Source organism: Lagopus muta, chromosome 1 (assembly GCF_023343835.1).
Source record: "Lagopus muta isolate bLagMut1 chromosome 1, bLagMut1 primary, whole genome shotgun sequence".
Lineage (NCBI taxonomy): Eukaryota > Metazoa > Chordata > Aves > Galliformes > Phasianidae > Lagopus > Lagopus muta.
Genome location: NC_064433.1, coordinates 89,136,436 through 89,156,764, shown reverse-complemented (window position 1 = coordinate 89,156,764; position 20,329 = coordinate 89,136,436). Strand labels below are relative to the sequence as shown.

At 38.3% G+C, this 20,329-nt stretch overlaps 1 protein-coding gene across 3 annotated transcripts in view; it reads right to left on the bottom strand.

The window, feature by feature from the left end:
• EPHA3 (EPH receptor A3) overlaps window positions 1-20,329 on the bottom strand; it is a 219,220-nt gene that overhangs the window by 8,313 nt on the left and 190,578 nt on the right. For all 3 annotated transcript variants that reach the window (XM_048945956.1, XM_048945966.1, XM_048945975.1), the window contains 2 exons: window positions 12,314-12,463; window positions 10,121-10,314 (listed from right to left, as the gene is read on the bottom strand). In XM_048945956.1, coding sequence (XP_048801913.1) covers window positions 10,121-10,314; window positions 12,314-12,463 — 344 coding nt within the window. The remainder of the gene's footprint in view (window positions 1-10,120; window positions 10,315-12,313; window positions 12,464-20,329) is intronic.

Sequence of the window (20,329 nt, the reverse complement as noted above, 5' to 3'; positions counted from 1 at the left end):
GCAAATCACAACTTGTCATTCACTTCCGCAGATTGAGCACCAGTATTCAACAGGTCTCAGGGCAGGGATGCAGCTGCTCAAGCACTATTGTTCGCTTTCTTTTGTCTGGATCCCAGTCAGGACATGCTCTGCTGCCTCTGCAAGGGACTCTGGAGGTGCCACTGACTTCAGATGCAGACCTCATTCCCACTGGGAAGAGACATGGTGACAGAAGACACCAGAAGCCTACTCTGGTTGAAACAGACTGCAGCTTAAGGCCCAGGTGGGAAAATCAAGCCCAAGATATTTTTATCCAGTAGCTGTACAGCCTGAATCTCCTCAACTACTGTTTGTCCCACAAAGAGCCAATATTTTTTATTTATAGTTTTCTGGGTATAGTGTCTGGTATCCCAAGACATTTATTAAGAGTATTTATGAAGTGTACCTAATGATGAAACACGGAGATTTTTTTCCAGCCTAGTACATCTTTTCAACTTCAATCTATTAAAACAAGGACTGACTCAAGAATCACTTATGAAAAAAAAAAAGAAAGAAAAAAAGCATAAACAAGCTGAGATAGAACAGTTCTCCAGGATTAGGAATTAGAGTGGCCTGCAAGAGCTTTTATGTTTATTACTTGGATCAAAGTATCATCAGGACAAAAAATATGACCTAATTTTAATGTAAGTGACCTCAGAATAACCAGCACTGTAAAGTATCATTTTTCTCCTTGTAGGATTCCAAACCAAAATTAGTTACTTTCCTCCTCAGAGAGGACATCTGGATAGTTTATCAATGAACTGGAATTTGTCTCACAGCAAAGAGCCTGTGATGTCTCCTCACATGCACCAAGGGAAAGCTGGGCTTTCAGAGCATCTGCATGCATTGACGTTTTTTTCCCCCCTGACCCAGCCCCTAGACAGAAGGTCTGAACATGAAATTTATGGCCTGGGTGATGTGCGCCATGAGCTCACACTTTACCAGACAAATTAGATGGGTTGCAATCCGTGCAGCTGTAAACGACGTCCTGCAGGGTTCCACCTGATCTTTTACAGCTTTTCATAAATCAGTACCTACTAGCTTCAGAAGAGAGTCATTAAAAAGAAATCATGGAAATTACATGTTTGCTCAGGGGAAGTGAAATAGAACATTTCCCTCTGTCTTGTTTTTTAATTCCTCCCTCTTTGAAAAAAATAAAAAGAAAAATATCTTTTTATTTTGTTTCTTTGACCAACCATGATACCCCATTGCATTATCTTTCAACAGAACAGGACAGGAAGACTTTTATCCTGTCCGTCTTGACTGCGTGCCTGTCTATAGAGCTGTATTTACTGACGTGTGGTACCCCTGACAAAAGTCAGTCAGACGTAGGTTAGAGAGACAAATTTAACAGTGAGATGCCAGTTAGAAAATGCCCTGCTGCTGAAAGCATTCTCTGGATGTGCCCATTATGTAAACAGCTGGAATTAACCTCTGAGTCATCCGCAGCAGCAAGGAGAGCTACAGTTTGTTATCATTAGCACAGGTTTTTGTCACAACATGAGGAAATGTTTGTTGCATCAAGTAACAGTGACAAAGACTGCAGAAAACCACATTAGAAACTCTCCTGATCCTTGTCTCTGCTCGGCTGTTGTCTGGTGAGAAAAGGACGATTGAAAACTTTAGGAACCAAGATAAATAAAAATCAAATGACCAATGACTTCTTCTGCACAAAGGGTGGCACTCTGCAAATGCAGAGTGGAGATCTGCACACAGAATCTTAGACTTTCTCTTGCAGTAGCCTATCTCTTCCTCCAAACACCATAACCAACCTATAGTTTTTAAATCTGGACTTCCTCTTCCACAGTCAGATTCATTTAAATTGGGAACTATTTAGAAAACAAAGTAATTTCCGGTGGCAAGCTTTAGTTAATTATAAACTGGTTTTGTAAAGTGAAATTGCTCCCTGGGAGAAAATCAGGCCTAGTTTAAACACATATGCCATGTGTTTTATAATTATGGTAAGCTGAAATGCAGAATTCTGGTCTAACAAGGACATTTCAATATTTCAGCAACAGCAGCAAAAAAAAAAAAAAAAAAAGAAAGAAAAAAAGAAAAAAAAAGAACAACTAGCACACAGAGCAGACTGTAGTTTTATCTTCTACAACAAACAGAATTGTAGGTACGCTAGTGTGACAACAGGAGATTAGAAAATAAATGACATACCAAGGAGAAGTAGAGACCCTGTATTTACTTGGTTGTCCCTGGACCTTAAAGGTAGGAATCCTTGGAGTTCAGCCCTACCACTTCATGCACATTTTTAAAGTACTCTTAGCAAAAATTGCAACTTAGACCTGAAAATAATTTGCTTTACCCAGGGGGCTTCACATCACATTTGCACAGTCTGACAGTAAGCAGGTTGTGACTCTTCTTTGAAGTCAAAGGAGAGATGGAGGAATAAAGAGGAGTAAAACAAATAATAATCGGTGAAAAGAATGCTGATCAGTTAGCCTGCTGGCTTGTAGCAAAATGATGCATCTCTCTACATGTCACACAGGAATTATTTTCTAGCTCCATATTGTCCACTGGCAAAAAAGCTGCCATAGCTTCCTCTAGGATAAGCAGGACATAAAATTTCAGCTTCCCCAGGTGTCAGCCCTCCAATCTCTCATGGTCCTTTGTCTGCCCCTCAGAAAAATGGTTTTAAGGAGTTTCCATCTTTTCAGCATCTGGTGAGGGTAATAAATTTGAAGTCTGTATGTATCAGTACTCCCCATTTCACCTTTTCCTCACCAAAATCAGTGAAGACAGTGAAGGCAAAAACACCAGCGTATTACTGAGATATCTTTCTCATAATATAGCCTAAGCTGTGCTTTTAAGCAGAAGTAACATCCCATGGCCATTTCCTGGTATTCATACAGGACCCTTAACAACAACCAGTCATTATTGTTTGGATAGTCTATGGGCTCTTTAATAGATGGAGAGAAAAATGCCTTAGAGAGCTTTTAAAATGCTTTTCTGGCTCTTTGTATCTACCATTTGCTTTATATGACTTGCCCTTGTACCTCCCATTTGGCTGCAGTGTGAATTTTGACAGACATCCTCTACAGCACTCATCGGGTCAGGCTGTGGCTTCGTGCGGTTCCTTTCTCCAGCACTTCCAGTGCAGTACTGCCATTAACACTAACAAGAGCTTCACGCTGTATCAAGCTGAGAACCACGGAGAAAATCCCACAGAAGCACAAATGACAGCAAATACTCAAAATACAGCCCCACACTAATCCATCCACATTTAAATTCTAACTACATAACTCAGTCTACTGCGAACTCGTGTCTGAGTTTCATCAGTATTGTTGATAGAAGTGTGAAAGTGCAAATAGATGTCTTTCTGTATATGTTAACAGCGAGCCCTCACAATTTTTAATTCTGAAGGAACAGTGGTTCATTTATATCTACCTCAGGCATGATATTAATGACTACTGGAAAAAAAAGTCAGGTGAAAATAGTTTCTCTTTCTCTAGCATGCTAATTCACTCAAGTTCCTGAACGTGTCTTCAGTTTAACGCCTGAATTCCACACACAACCCGAATTGTGATTAGACATCAGCAAGAACTGTTTACCAGAATCTGTTGCATTTCTGTGTGATCTGTGAAGTTTCCCAAATCCATAAAGTCTGTGTTTGCTGTTTAACAGTCACTTGAAAGAGAGCTAGCACACTGGGGTTACACTGTTTGGATTCTTTTAGAGCAGACAGCCTCATTTTTAGGTCACAGCTTATATTGCTGCTGTCTTTTGAGTGGAGCTAAAAATTCACATGTGGGCTGAATGCTGTTGGCCAGACTCTGTTGGTTACACCTGGGCAAGCACAGAGGCTAAACCCTCTCTGAAATGGTCCAAGCAAAACCAACAGCTCCTTCCTTCAGACTGAACATTCCTAAAGGGAAGAAGCAAGCTGCCAGTATTGCAGCAGGTCAGAGATACATTTCAAGCACTGAAACCATCTGAACAGAATGGCAGAAAAAGGAACTTTTAAACAAAAAGTTCAGCCAATGCAAATTGACTAAATTTTTGTTTTGACCTGCTTGCCGTTCCAACGGAGTTCAATTTTTGCAAAGAACCTGTCAAGCTAGTAGAGACTTTTCACAGAATCATCAGATTTCAAGTGGAACTGAGCTTTGTGAAAAATAAACTTGAAATTTTTAACCGCAAATGATGGATCTGGTTGACTGAGAGCAAACATTACACTTTGTCTCAGCAAGAACACCAACAGTGAGAGCCAATAAAGCCAATCTTGCAATCAACTACTCACAAATAACAAGTAGGCCAAAAACTGCCCAAGGAAATTACTCCAGTTAATAACTGAAGCAAGACCTCAAATTCAAGAAAATCAGGGTAAGGCCGTAAACAACTTGTTAACACATGAAAGTATAGATGAGGAATCATTTGTGCACATTTTCCAACAATTTTGGGTTTTCATCAGGAAGACCAGCTGTCCCTGACCCCTTACATTTCCTGGACTATATTAAAAGAATTTCAACTATGCTTTCTCTGAAAATAGCAAGCTTTCTTGTATTTTTCTTTTTAGCCTGAGATACAACAGTAATAGCAGAACTCATATTTTAAATACAGAACTCCTAATGTGTACCATACATGAAAGCAAACCTGCCTACTAGGCTGAAGTGCAAACAGAAATAGTGCATTTATTGTTGGTTGCTTATTATTATTATTCTTTTTCTAAGCAGTTACAGAGCATTATGGAATACTGAAAAATATAAACTTTGTGTATAGATGAAAACTTCCCCTCATCACAGAATTGAAACCTGGAAATTAAAGTAGGATTTAAAGTCTGTATAATAGTATAGAACATGTAGTAGTATGCTTCTGTGCCCCTGAGCAATGGCTAGTTTCTTCCTGTTCTCAATCAAGGCAACGCAGTTCCACGGCCAAGGCCCTACATGTGTTATAATGTACACATTTCCAGAGCCTCCAATTATATTTTAAAGGCTTTCAAACACAAAGAATAATTTCTAGTTGTGTATTATTATTTTAAAGCAAGAATAACCAACCTTTATGAAGTACCTCTGGATTGAGTTCTGTATTGTGGAAATTTCAAGTTCTATCTATGAAAAAGTTGCACAGTAACACAGATAATGGTCTTCAGTTTGAAATTATAATAAATATAACTTAAACATCTTTTTTATTTTGAGAGTGGTGTGATTTCTTTAAAAGTCTGCTTTCTTATACGTATTTTAGACTCAGCTTTCCACATTATATGTCTATTTTGATATTCTTTAATAAGCTGCAAATTAAAGGCAGACTTCTGCACATATTGTAATATGTAACATTTAATATGGTATCTGGAGCATACTGGTGGATTAATGCATTTGGATTTACAAAATAAAACTTTGCTTCAGAAGACTCCATCCGCAAGAACAAAGATTCAGACTTTGAATCCTTTGAAAGTCTCTGAAACCCAGAGACTGACAGGAAGTTAGTGAGGTTGGCTGATGCCACAAGCAGTGCTTGCGAGGCAGAGAGAGGAGTCTGCAAAGTTCGAGTCAGCTTTACATCCTGTCTCTGCTGATGAAATTAAATAGCTTTACTGAAGCTTGATGGCTCTGCTGAACTCTTTGTCCTTTTCATTTAAGTAACACCTTTTTCTTCAAAGATCTGGGACAAATTTGCTGATTAATCCTCTGGTGCAGAAGGTACTTTAAATTTTCTGATAGATAGGAATAGGACCTGAAATAGATGATGTTTTGACATTTTTCAGAATAAAGCGAGGACCAATTGCTTCTGCAAGCCATCTGATAGCAGCATTTCCAAATTGGAAAACAGTTTCATGAATGTATTTCAAATCATACTGCTGGCATTTCAGTGGACAAAATTCACCAGATTCTAAGTATTAAGAAATGATAATTACTTTCTGTAGTAAATGTTTGAGCTAGATATGAACTCCTCCAAATGCACAAAGCTAAATAAGTCACATGTTTTTAGTGAAAATCTCATGAAAACAACAAAAAAATAGCTGCTAAACTGTCAGCAGCATCTCACAAAATAATTATATTTTTTAGAAGACCATCAATTCTCCATTTTCTGCACTTAATATGATGCAAACCCTTGCCATTCTTGCTCTTAAATACAGCTATTATAACACTAAAACACACATAAAATATCTACAGAGTGCTTAGTAAATATCCTGATTTCTCAGGGCTTTTCCTCCCAGTGTTTGTAAAATTATTTATTTCCTCCTGTCCTAACTATACAGAAGCAAATTAATTATATGTTTGCATGGATTCCTTCCCAGTTTTAAAAGAAAGCACAGATCTGATAGAAATTCAGAATTTCTGAAAATCATTTTCAATTTTTTTTTTCCCAAATGATTTCTTGGCAGGGCCATGGACTCACTTGGCTATTCCTGTTTTATCAGGCTCCTAAAGACTGAGTGACTTCAGTTGTACCTGCATCACAGATGTGAGGGTACTCAGCAACACATTCACTGTTGCAGCTAGAGGAAGACTGCCACAGTACGTGGGCTGTCTTAACCCTGTATTACAACACTTACGCCTAAATGTCACACGGTCTTTCAACAACATAATTCATTTTGGGCACAGAAATTCTTTAAATATATTTCTAATTAAACATAATGTTTTAAATATCTTTTTCAAATGGTTGTGGTGAGGTTCACATACAGTTACACTGCAACCCTTCAGCCATTATAAATATGTAAATATAGGAGAAGTGTTCTTTCTGAAACAAACCAGATAAAATAAGTGAAAAAAATTGAAACAGATAAAGACACCGAAAAGCAGCATATACAAAATATTTTCAGTTGTGTGACTCTTGGGTTATGTTTTTTTCTACACAAATAAATAAAAATGCGATCCCTTATAGATGATAGCTTTATAACTGGTTAGCAGGTGAGTGAAGTGACTCTGTCTCTTTATTCAAGTTGGAAAACTTTCCATCTGCTTTGTATCTGCATGAAATGTTCACAAATGTGAAGTAATACACAGTGGACTGAAAAAATAATAAGCTCAAGAAAAAAAATAATAAAACTGATCAAAACTGGAGGAACTATGAACTCACTTCCACCCTAAAGGTATCCAAACAACCTAAAGACTCTGTTATAAAAATGAACATAATGCTTAGAAAACAAGAAAGAACAGCAAGACATAAATCAAATACAAATATCATGCAGTTATGCCTTAGGAAACTGCATGACTTGTGCAACTCTGTGTGCACCACATTCTGCTTCTATGGCTCTTTACAGAGCTGGATAATTCAAGGCAGGCTGAGGGACACAAAACACCGATGTGTCCAGTGCAGGCCTTGTTTAAAAGAACTCAAGGTGGCCACCTAATTAAAAGGACAAGAAAGCAATCAGCCATAGTCTGTACTTTCCAAGGAATAGGAAAGGAATTCTCGAGTGAATTAGAGATAAAACATAATGTGAGGAAAGGTATCATGAAACAGTTGCTACAGTGAGACTACAAAAAGCTTTTGTTGAAGCGAGGTTCACAAGCACGTAGCGAGGTCTGCAAAGAGACGATCAATAAGGATAAAAACTTCCCCCAAGGTACCAAGAAATTATTAGATGCCATGGAGTGGCCAGAAGGGATAGAAAACTGAAAGGGAATACAGAAGTGAAGGTTTTGACTCCTCTCCTGTATTCCTATGAGATATTACTATAAAATGTGCTGGGGATACGGAATCAGACACAGAGCTGAGCACATCCTTCAGGTGCAGTCAGTTAAAAGCAGCATACTAGAGGGCAGGGATATCCTGTGCACCTCCAGAAATGTGTTTTCAAATAGGATACAACATCACTGTAACTGCTTTAAGCACCAACTTGAAAATATGCAAGAAGAGACTGGCTTTGCATCTGCAGCAGACATCATCAGGTTAAACAATTTTCCTGACCAAATACATTTTGAACACTTAAGAACATATGTTACGCATAAAGCTCTACCATTCTACCAGTAGCAGCATAGACATGGGTAGAAGAGGGACCTCCATAATTTAGATTAATTGCTTACTGCGGGTGTGGAGAGAGGTGCAGTAGGAGTACTACAGACTCAAATAACTATTGAGAGCAGCCATTAGCACTGATGTAATCCCCTGGGAACTAGTTCACCCTGTGTGTCCCCTGCAGCCAGGCCTGTTCCTGCCCAGTTGCTGGCAGTGACATGAGATTGGCACAGATCATAGGCTGCAGACTTAGATGGAAAGATTATGGGTCACATATACCCTGAATGGCACCATGCAGCTTCCCAGAGGCTTGGGCTGGCCCAGGGCCTGAAGCAGGGTCCCACTACAGCGTCTGTCACCAGGCAGTGAGGTGCTGCAGAGGAGGAGAGGGGCTCAGCTGCTTGGAAAAGCAAGAATGCAGTGCTCCACTGCAGTACTCTGAATGTGGGCTTCAGTAGAGGATATCAGCTTCTACTTGCTCTGAAGTGGAAGCTGGAAATGACAGCTAACACTGTTTTCCACTCTGCTGTGGTTCATCTGCCTCAGTGGGAGGACAATAAACAGGGAACAGGTATCACTTTCTACAATCAAAACCCCAAACCAAAATATGATAGTTGTGATTCCCTATTTAAAGTCTATTTTATACAGATACACTAAAGTGGTCTCTTCTAACCTAGCAGACCACTTTAGTGTATTTGTATAAAACAGATGCTTGCATCAACCATTTACCAAATGAGGTTGCAGGATGATTAGAATAAATCTGCTTCATGGAGAAGATAATGCTTTAAAAAGCTTTTTTTTTTTTCTCCTAACCAGTCACCCAGCAGGTAATAGAAATAACCACTCTGGTAAGCGTGCTGATTTAATGTACATTAGATGCTCACCAATTAAATCATGAAATGTAGTTACTGTGCAAGAAGACTTCTCTCAAGTATTTCTAACAGCAAAGCCCACTAGCAAGTCTTTCTTCTTCCTCCCACCTCTGCTTTCTTGCTGATGCCTTGGGAGTGGCAGCAGACAGTGGCCAGGACAGCCACATGAGCAACATGAGCAACACCAGATACACAAAAAAGAAAGTGAGGTCCGTGCAGCTTGCCTAGTGGCCCACAGCACTAGTGCAGCCCTCCTATCTGTGCTGCCTTATCTGTTTCTTTCTGTGCTTTCCTGCTAGACTGCAGCAGGGAGAAGGGGGCTGTGCCAGAAGCAAAGGTCTGGGAGGAGTGACTTGCCATCTTCATTTGCAAAGCTCACCTCATGGCAGAATGTGTACTCCTGCCCTGAAACAGCTCTTGGAGACCTGGGTGTGAAGAATCAGCATGGATTACCCCCTGACAGTCTGCTTTGTGGATGGAGAATTCTTCATAAGCATTTGTGCTAAAAATAATTTCACATTTCTTCAGATCACTAAAGCAAAAGTATGATGTTCTGCGCATTATATAAACCAATTCACTTAAAGTCTACTAAACCAAAGATTTTATTTCACCACATCCATCTTAGGTGTCAACACACTCTTCACTTTCTCTTAATAATTCTTATTTCATCATAGAGATGTTCCAGAATGTGTTGAATAACCTGTATTATAAATGAATGTTTTTAATGCAATTAGGTAACACTGCATGGGTTGGAAATAATTCCTAGGTAAGGCATATATCAAACAGCGAATGTAAGTGCATCTTTAAGACTGTGAGTCCTGCTGAAAGCAAAAAGGTTATTGATATGATTAAAGTAACTTGTCAGCACAGAGTACACTGTAAGAGTGTATGCTATGTGCTTGGGTCCAATTCTGAAAGATACTTAGGAACATGGCTAGCTGTGACCTATGAAACACTAACCATTTAAAGCAACATCCAAGGTTTAATGAGAAAAAAAGTAATATTACACAATGACCAAATCTTTCATCTCTGTCTCTCTCACAAATCTCTGCTCAGTCCTACTGTGGGTTTCATAACCATACTATACTAGCTTTGCAAAATTTGAATAATAGTGCATCGTTAGCAAAAATTGCAGCAATGATAATGTTAAATAGTTCTCCCAAATGAACAGACAGAAAGCTCTCTGTCCTCTTTAAGACTGCAAATATTTGTGGTTAGAAAATGAAGATGTAGGTAAAGAAATGAAACAAATTCTAATTATGGACGAAAAAGAAATCAAAGACATTTAGTCACATGCAATGTAGGATCTAATATGTCACCTTGCTGCTGCATTGGTGATTATTTTCAGACTGCTGGGATTACGGATCAGCTTATCCAGGATGCTGACAATCTGCTCAAACTTGGGTCTGTTGTTTCTGTCTTTCTGCCAGCAGTCCAGCATCAGCTGATACAAGGCAGCTGGGCAGTCCATAGGAGGTGGCAAGCGATATCCTTCATCAACAGCCTTAATTACCTGCACAAGGATAAAAGTTTTTGAGAACTTGAAGGCACTTGCATCAATTTGTTTTTATCAGTTATGTGAACCACATTAACATGGACATTCAATGTTTAAACAATTGTGTTTATTCACTAATTGTCTTGCAGTGCAATGCTCTTGGTTTATCTGCAAAGTAAACCAGGCAGTAAATTAGGCATGCAGAAAGGGCTGTGGGAGAGTTAAGATACAGTATATGACTTTGAGGAAGGTGAGAGTCTAAAAAGGATCACCACAACTCACATTTGATTGAACTAGAACCATAAATAAAAGCTATATATTTAGCAAGCTGCCTACTTAAATATGCTAAAATGCAAAAGGTCTTGAATGTCACTTGTCTGACCATCCTTACAAACAGGTGTGTCCCATACTCTCCAGTGGATGCTGCATATGGCAGAAGACCAACCAACCTTGTCACAGGAGACTGCACTGGTAGGTAGAAGGTCATGTTGAGAAATGAGTCTGTAACTGATCTCATAGAGCCAGAAAATACTTTAAAAACTTTCCACAAGGTAACTCAATGCTTCCTCTATGAATCTTTTATCAGTTGTTTAAATTCAAGCTCTTTTATAAGTTATTTAGATTCAAGGCCAATGAAATCAAAACCATCACATGACAGAATAAAATTTAGCCCAATATTAACACTTTCTAATATAAACTTTTCACAATGTATGGTGCCTATTGATCAGTCCTACTGTATATAAGTCAAAAAACCAACACATTGTAAGTAGAAAACAATAAAGGAATATTTTGTTATCCTCTCAGTTGTTTTTTTTTTTCTTTCTTTTTACTGAATCAGTTAGTAAAAAAACATGAAAAATCTGAGTTAGAGCAGGGATAATAAAAAAGTCCATAATTAAAGCAGCCAATATAAAGATATAGGTTAATATTTCTGTTTCTCATTTTACTGTGAACAGTTATTACAGAAAGGCATCCCACTAGTATATCAGCCTATGTAACACAATTAATTAAACTTCACCAGCAATTGAAGTCTTCATGACTAATTAAAAGATACACGTAGCTTGCTGCAGACTTGTATTCCACAGGTACTAATTTGAAAGGAAAACTTTTGTTCTGGCTTTTCTTTTTTTTTCTTATTTAGTATGAAGTAGCATTAGCAAAGTATGTCTCCAGCTATGTTACTGACATTCTTGAGTCTAGCACTAAAAATATAATCTATGTGCATTAGTGATTGTATATCAGAAGATTTGGTTCATATCTCCCATGGAATAAAACTAGGATTTTTATGGCAACAACAATAAAGAATCACACAAACACACACACACTCAAAAAGAATATATCAACAATCTCACTTGGGAAATACTATTCTTCTTAAGAAATACTGGGAGAGATGCATTAATCATTTGGATTACAGACTTGGATAGTTTACTGGTGCTGCAAAGAAGCCTGCATTTGAAGTCTTCTAACAAAATCACTCCACTACTCTACTTTATCCTTTAATTACTTCCAGAAATATTTTGGTTTCATTACACTTTTAGTAGAAATACTGTATTTCTATTTTTCACAAGCTTCAAGAGCAACTTGTTCTGCATATTTGACATTTACTGAAAGCTTCTATGCGGTATTATAGAAGTGGAACCAAAGAGCATCAACAGAAATTCAGGAGAGTTTTCTAATAATAAGTCAAGGAATATAAAAATATAAAAGACAATGATACCACTGTGGTGAAACTGTTTGAATCATCCTACAGAAAATCAACAGAGTGATAAGATTCTCTAGTATGCTCCTTCAGAAGTCCAACTAAAAGAAGTCCAAAATACCCAACTAAAACTATATAAGCCTTTTGTTAAGCTCATTAGAACTTATTCTTGGCCTGAGAGATGGAGAAATTTTCACTTCTACATCTTCTTCAATGTCAACGTCAAAAACTCAGAGCCACCTGGTTTCATTATGCTTCACTTACTTTCGCATTCTGATCCTCTGTTTGAGAACAGAACTCAGATAACAGCATACTTACATCCTGGTTGGACATCTCCCAGTACGGCCTCTCTCCATAAGACATCACCTCCCAGAGCACAATCCCATAACTCCACGCATCACTGGCTGATGTGAACTTCCGGTATGCTATGGCTTCTGGTGATGTCCATCGGATGGGAATCTTGCCCCCCTAACAGTAGAAGTAAACAACAAGAAGAAAAATGGCTCTACTGCAATGAATAGAATTTTATTATTATTATTATTATTATTTATGATTGATTACTTTAAAGTAATCTCTAAGATTAACATTTTATCCATGCAAAATGATCTGGATTTGGCTTCCAATGTGACATTTCAAGTGAACTCCCTTTTAGCATGAAACCTGCAGAAAAGACCCCATGTTTTCTAGGACAGTTAAGAAAATGAAGGGGCCCCAAATTTGCTGTGTTTCACTAACCCAAGCCTCCAGCTGCAGAAGGTTCTACACACAGATTGCCCTCACCAAGCCAGAAGACTGACACAGATAAAGATTTGGATGGGGTTGTTTGTGCAGAAAGGAGAGAGCAAAAATATCTGGGGAAGTGGTTTTAAACATTCTTTTACAGTCACAAGAGAAACAAGCCATCTTTAAATGATTTAAACATGAAAAGAATGAAAGCTGTTGTTATAATTAATATCATAATTCTGGGAACCACTCTCTCTGATTACGGTCACCATTTGGTGCCATAGGTCGGATTAGTAAAATGCACACAAGAAGCCTCAGGATGAGTTTCTGCAATATGAAAATTAGAGAGAAGAGTCAGTTTCTAATAGTGCCAGCTATGCCAGAGGACTTTCAGACTCTGATTTGTGGATCACATGTGAGAAAAGAAACTCCACATGACAGCAGTGCAAAATTTCCTATTTAAGGTAGGTCTGGACTGAATACAGTATTTGACTACAACAAACTGACAGTTCCAAACTGTTTCCAGTTCCAGGAATATTTTCTTAATATTTCACCCTAGACTGTAACCATTTAACACACGTATGAAACCCCCATTACACTGCAGTCTGCTCATATACCTAGCTTCACAGTCACCTGTGTGGGAAGGGGGTGCTATTATTCCCACTGAATAACCAGCAAGAATTAAAGCATAAAAATAATATCTATGTACCTGCACTCAAGGCAGACATAAACTCGTCAGCTTTAGTTTAACCAGCTTAGTTAACAGTAGAAATGTGGACATTAAGTGTTCATTAGAAACCTAAAGACAGCTCATTTTGGCACCTAAGTGTCTGCGATTTCTGCACAAATTAGCTTAAATGTAGTCAACAGAGGTCAACAGGTTACTCAGCCTGCAATTCAGAACTATAAAATGTCACCAAATATTTCTTAGAAGCTTGGCAAAGGTCGGAGATGGGATCTAATCTGGCATAGAGATCTGTATGGATCTCATCCTATTTAAAAGACTCCTTACCTTTACCTTAGCCAAAAAGCAAACCTTAATTTCATACATAACCCTTACAATTAGGTAAAGACTGAATTTCCACATTACTGGTGGACCAGCATATAGGACACAGTAATTACATACAGGCATTTCAAACCACTCTTTCATTACAAAAGCCAGATTGGAGATCCTGATGTTTCTCTGTTTCAGACCTCAAAATATAATAAAATGTGCTTTAGTCAAGAAAAGTACATTCTATTTTCTATTCATTATATGTTATTTGTAATTCCCAGTGCTGCTGCACTGAGAGTGTAAAAATGATTTTGTTTTCCTCATACTCTATTGAGAAACAACACTATGTGCATTTTACAAATGTCCTGAATCCCTTAGTGAGCCCAAAGCACAGCTAAGAAATGAGTAAAGCTCTCTCATATTATGGTACTTAACAAATTCATTTGCCCTTTATGATTCAGAGGTGATAAAGATCTCTATTCAACTTTTTCAGCCTTTTTTCTTTATGTACTAGTAGATGACTTTGTTTTCCTCTGTTCCCACATCTTACCCTATAAGGAACGCGAGCACTATGGAGAAAGTCAACCTGATCTAGTGGGCAAGCCTGCCCGCAGCAGGAGGCTTGGAAGTAGATGATCATTAAGACCCCTTCCAATCAAAGCCATCCTATGATTCTATGATCCTAATTTTAAAGGAATAAAACTTCACCATCACAAATAGAAACAGTTTCCCAAGCCACTCATCCCACTGGCTTAGAAATCATCTGCAAATCTCAGCAGACTCAGAGCACAGCAGAAAGGCTGCACAAGCAGTAGGTCATACAGGAAAATATCAACACTGGTGCTTGATTGGAAAGGAACAGTGATGCTCTTTTACTTACGCTGGCATAATGGCTGGTTATGCAAAACATCAAAGTGTCACTTTGGGGTACTCAGAATTCTACTCTCTCAACATTTGAATTTCCACGGATGGTTTCAGGCTCACTTTTTTCAATTTTGTGTTAAAATGTGAACCCTCCTTGCTGATTCTTAGAGAAATGATTTTCAGATGTCACATGGAAAAATGTGTTTGTGGCTAGAACATAAGAACTTTATGCAGTGAAGGCAAATACCATGTTTGATAGAAGGTCTTTAACATTTAAAAGAAATGTATACAATTATTACAATTCATACAATTGGAGAAAATAATTTACACTAACTGATGCTAATTAGCCTCCAAGCATTTTGGGACAGTTTTAATGATGGGTAAGAAAGATTATTATATCAATGTTTATGTATCAATTGTTTTTAGTGAAAAGTACACTGACCCTATACTCTATTATAAGGAATTACATTTTCTTTGCTCAGTCTTAACTATAATTCACTACAAATCTACAGACACATGCAGCATTTCCATAAACAAGAGTAAAACAAGGAGAGTGTTAAAATGTAGCTAAAAAAGAAATAAACTGTCACTAGCAGACTACAATGTTGCTATTCCGCTCCACAATTTGTCATAAAAATGTCAATCTTTGTTTAAAGGGGGACTGATGACTTATTTCATGAATAATTCAGGAGCAAGAATAGGAAACAAGTTCTAGTAAGTACGTTTTATATACAGAAGTGTTTAAACATAAAAACAATTCTTCCCAAAGGACTATGCAGCATGTACATTTTCACAGATGTTCAAGTATCAATATATGTAGGAAATCTAAAGATTCATAACAACCTAAATGCATGCTTTTCTATCACTGTTACCTTTGAAAATGTTAAGGCTTACTGTGATTTAAAAAAGTCTATACTGCAATTCTGAAAGCAGGTGATCACTCTGAACTAAAAAATCCCTTCTCATTTTTTCTCCATCGTTTTAAAGAATTACACATATTTTTTAGACATTCATCACCTCCTCAATTTTTCTTCTTTGTCTGGGTTGTAGCTATCTTACATGAATTATCTTTGCACAAATTAAACTAAACACATTCTCATAAACCACAGACTTGGAGCTAGGAAAACTAGACTCCTCTACTTCTTTCCATATTTAAAATTAATGTAATGATTCTTACCTTCCAAACTGTTGTGATAATAGTACTAAGAAATCCTACTCATATTTTTTTTGCTATGTATTGCATGCTCAATAGGCATTCATACAACTTAGCCTTCTTTATTTGATATTGCTTAATAGTTTAATAGAGCAAGTCATACCTGACAATGGGGTTACAGTATTGGTGGATAAGGGAAGAGATACTGTTGTCATCTACCTGAACTTATGCAAAGCAATTGATACTGTCCCACATTATATACTTGTATAGCATATACTTTATATACTATACTATAAAATGAAGACATGGATTTGATGGGTGGACTAGTTGGCAGACAAAGAATTGACTTGATGGTTGCACTCAAAAAGTTGTGCACAATGGCTCGATACCCATATGGAGACCAATGACAGGTTATGTTCTTCAGCCAGTATTGAGGCCAGTATTGAGGACAGTGGGATTGAGTGCACCCTCAGCAAGTACTAAGCTGAGTGATGTGGCTGACATGCTGGAGGAAAGGGATACCATTCAGAGGGATCTTGATGGGCTTGAGAGGAGGGCCCATGCAAACCTCATAACATGGCCAATAGCAAGGTAATGCACCTGGTATAGGGCTATCCCAAATATAAATACAGGCTAGGTGATGAGTGGATGGAGAGTAGCTCTGTAGAGAAGGACTTGGGTGGATGAAAAGCTTTATGTGAGTGAGCAGTGTGTTCTTGCAGCTCCAAAAGCTGACTGTATCCCAGGCTGCATTAAAGTGGAGGTTGCAAGTAGAAGATGATCTTCCCTCTCTTCTCCAGTCTTGTGAGACTTCACCTGCATTTCCGCATCCACCCTTGCTGCCCCCAAAATAGATCTGTTGGAGAGAGTCCAGAGGAGGTCCAGGAAGATTATCAGAGGGCTAGAGCACCTCTCCTATGAAGAAAAACTGAGAAAGTTGGGGTTATCTAGCCTAAAGAAGAGAAGACTCTGAGTAGGCTTTACATTTTTCCAAGCATCTTTCCGAGACTTAAAGGGGACCTACAGGAAAGATGGGGAGGGAATCATTATCACGAAACATAGTGATTGGACAAGGAGTAACATTTTTAAGCCAAAAAGGGTATGGTTAGGTTAGATAGTAGGAAAAATTCTTTACTCTGGAGTGGTGAGGCACTGGAAAAGGTTGCCTAGAGAAGCTGTGGAAGTCCCTTCTCTGGAAGTGCTTTGAAAGGTCAACCTACTCTACTGGAAGGTGTCTCTGTCCATTATAGGGGATTTGGAACTAGATGTTTTTTAAGGTTCCTTCCAAAACAAATTATTTTGGGATTCTATGATATCTCTGTTGCTTATTATCCAGAGCAAAATCTGAAGGTCTAGTATTTTTAGCTCCTATCCTTTAGAATTAGGATTGTTGGGAAGCATACAACTTAGAATACAAATGAGCAACAAAACAAAACAAACAACAACAAAAAAAACCCAGCTCCACCATCATAGATATGCCAAGGAAAACACGTTCATCCAAATTTGTTTGACACAGGCTTATAAAAAGGAATTTACATGTGCATACATAATTAGCGAGTGGTAATAGGTTTACTGATCATTTTCTGAAGATAAACAGAAATTTCTTATATTTTTTGTCATCGTCTCCCTTTAAGCACATGCTTAGTGTGAGGTTAGACAAGCTCCCTGAATTTGAGAAGAAAGAAAGCCTTAGCATTAGAGATGGTCAGACTTTGTTATTGCAGATCCAAATCCCTGGCAGCCCAGGTCAGAGAGACTCTCTCAGGGTTTGAAATTAGTAAGCCAGCAGCAACTGAAGGTTTTATCCACTCTAGATGGAACTGTGATTCCTACAGTATCTGACTGTTCATTCTAATTCATCTCAAGCCAACAAAGTCCCCATTTTATTTCTCATGAGCCTGGCACAAGGCACCTGTTTCCAGGCCTTCGTACTCCTTCCAGCATTGTGATTTATCACTTGTACAGGATGACTGTCACAGGCCACTCAGCCACAAGCTTGGGGAGAGCAAAATCAAGAATAATTGGATCTAACAGGAAAATTAGAACAACATTGCAGGAAAACCTGAAGGTAAAAGCCTGGAATTAATTCATTACCTTAGGACTTGGATTAATTCAGGGACACCTTACTGGGGCATAGCAAGATGGTCTGATGTGAGTGAGATGAGCCTGGTTAACACCTTGAAATTACACAGCCTTTCTGCTTCAGCCCTTAATAATGAATATTTTATCTTGAATCTACCTCCTTCTCAAGTGATAATGGAGTGCCAGTTCTGTTCTATACACTTATCAGGCAAGATAATTTGTCATTGTTTTGGGTGTTTTTTTTTTTCTTTTTTTTTTGACAGACCCTTTGGAGGACTAAGTCTGTATTACTGTGTTTTTGTATACCAAGGAAATGCAGGACAGATATCTCCTGTCAAGCAGCAGTTGCAACAATGTGCAGTGAAAGAATTGTTCTCAGCAGAGAGAACATGCCAAGGAGCGGTGCCTCACTGTGTCCACTCTACTCTGACACAGTTATATGGGGACATATAATCAGGACACTTACCACCAAAGCACAATGCTTTTGGAGTGATGCAGATTTAAGGAGAAGTCAGTTATGCATGCAAATATAGGAACTGGATACACTGAAATGCTATGAACACCACTGATATGTCCAAGGGCGAACTAAAACAGTCTATACTCATCTACTGATTACCCAAATACTATACACCTGAGAGACATAATTACAGTCTTTCTACATGTGTGATCGTTTAAATTTAACTTCAGTTCATACTGTTCCACCTACTTGTCATTCGGACATCTAAAAATAATAAGAATAGAAAAGTTCAATTTGACAATGAAAACTTTAATATAGCCTTGGCCTTTCAATTAAAATCGAATAGGTGCAGAGTGCATAGATAATTACAGTACATCCCCTCCAGCACAGTTAGTGGATTTGCTGCAGATGCTGGCTTCTGCTTCTGTAAGCAGGAAAACCTCAGGCTACTTAGGGCTTTCTGTGATATGAAGGCAGTGATGGTAACTCAGAAGCTAAAATATGATCCTGTCAGGTAGGAAAGTTTTCTTATTAATCCCAGTTCTCCATATTTCATATCTTGGAATCATAGGATCGTAGAATGGCTTAAGTTGGAATGGACCTCAGAGATCATCTAGTTCCAACTCTCTTGCAAGATGATCTTTCCCTGTGCTTCAGAGCACTTGTACAATAGTGCAAATATAGTATAGATTATGTATTGAAAAATGACAAATTATATCACTTAGGCAAAAACATCACACACAGCTTCTGAGAACAGAACAACATAACATTCATCCAGTTAGTGTATTATGAAAGCTTGAATGGCTGACTGGGTTTTTTTTTTTGGTGTATGCCAATCCAGAATTGCAATAATGAATTAAAACAATGTAATTGTTCTCAGGCTTTGAATTTTACAGGTGGAAAATAGGAGTGGAAGAAGTGAAAGAGAAGTGCAATGAAGCTGTGAAGCACAAGTCTTATGAGGTGCAGCTGAGGGAGCTGGGATTATTCAATCCGGAGGAAGGAAGGCTCAGGAGAGACCTTATTGCTCTCTGCAACTGCCTGAAAGGAGGCTGTGGTGAGGTGGGGTCGGCCTCTTTTCCCATGTAATTGTGATAGGATGAGAGGGAATGGCCATAAAGTTACTCCAGAGGAGGTGCAAGTTGGCTATTAGGAAACATTTCTTCTCTAAAAGAGTGATCAGGCACTGGAATGGCTGCTCAGGGAAGCGATGAAGTCACTGTCCCTGCAGGTGTTCGAGACATCTAGATGTGATACTAAGGAACATGGTTTAGTGGGCAGTATCCATGGTAGGTGGATGGTTGGACTAGATGATCTTAGAGATCTTTTCTAACTTTATTGATTATATAATTCTGTGAAACATGTAAAAGATTTATTTCCTCGTGTATCTCTATACATTTGCTTGCTACTTCTGATATTAAGCAGAAAACTAGGAGTGTGATACATCTTCAATGTTTGAGAATTTGGAAATTGGCTATAACTTGCTTTTGTTTTGCTCTTTTCTAAGATGCTATTAAGTAGTTGCCATCCTTTAGCCATAAAAGCATTTTATTGTTTGTTCTGATGTCATTATTTTAAAAACTATTTTGTCATGGTTTTGTCATAAATGTTCTAGGAGCAGACCTTGTACCGATACAAGGCAGCTGCACCATGAACTACCCACCTTTCTGCCAGTTGCTCACAGAACAGTGTCACAGAGAGCTTGGGGAAGTGGTCAGGAGTATCACCAAGAGGTATGACAGGAACAGTCTGGGTCTTAAATACAGTGAAGCTATATATCCACTGAGGGGAAATGCACTCTGTGGAATGCTTTCACACTCCTGGTCCTCAGTTGTTTAAGCTGGGGCCCAACCATGCAAATGCCCAAACTATCTGGTTCTGTGTACAAAATTCACTTCAAAGGAAACTCGAGCAGAGAGACAAACAGCAAATGCCCTTGTCCTTTTCTCAGAATCAATATGTGGCTGAGTTACATTCAGTGACTGTTTTTGAAGGAAATTCAATTGTCCTAGGTTGTATTTGAAGGTTTTAATTATCTGAGCATCTCCTTGCAGAAGTTTG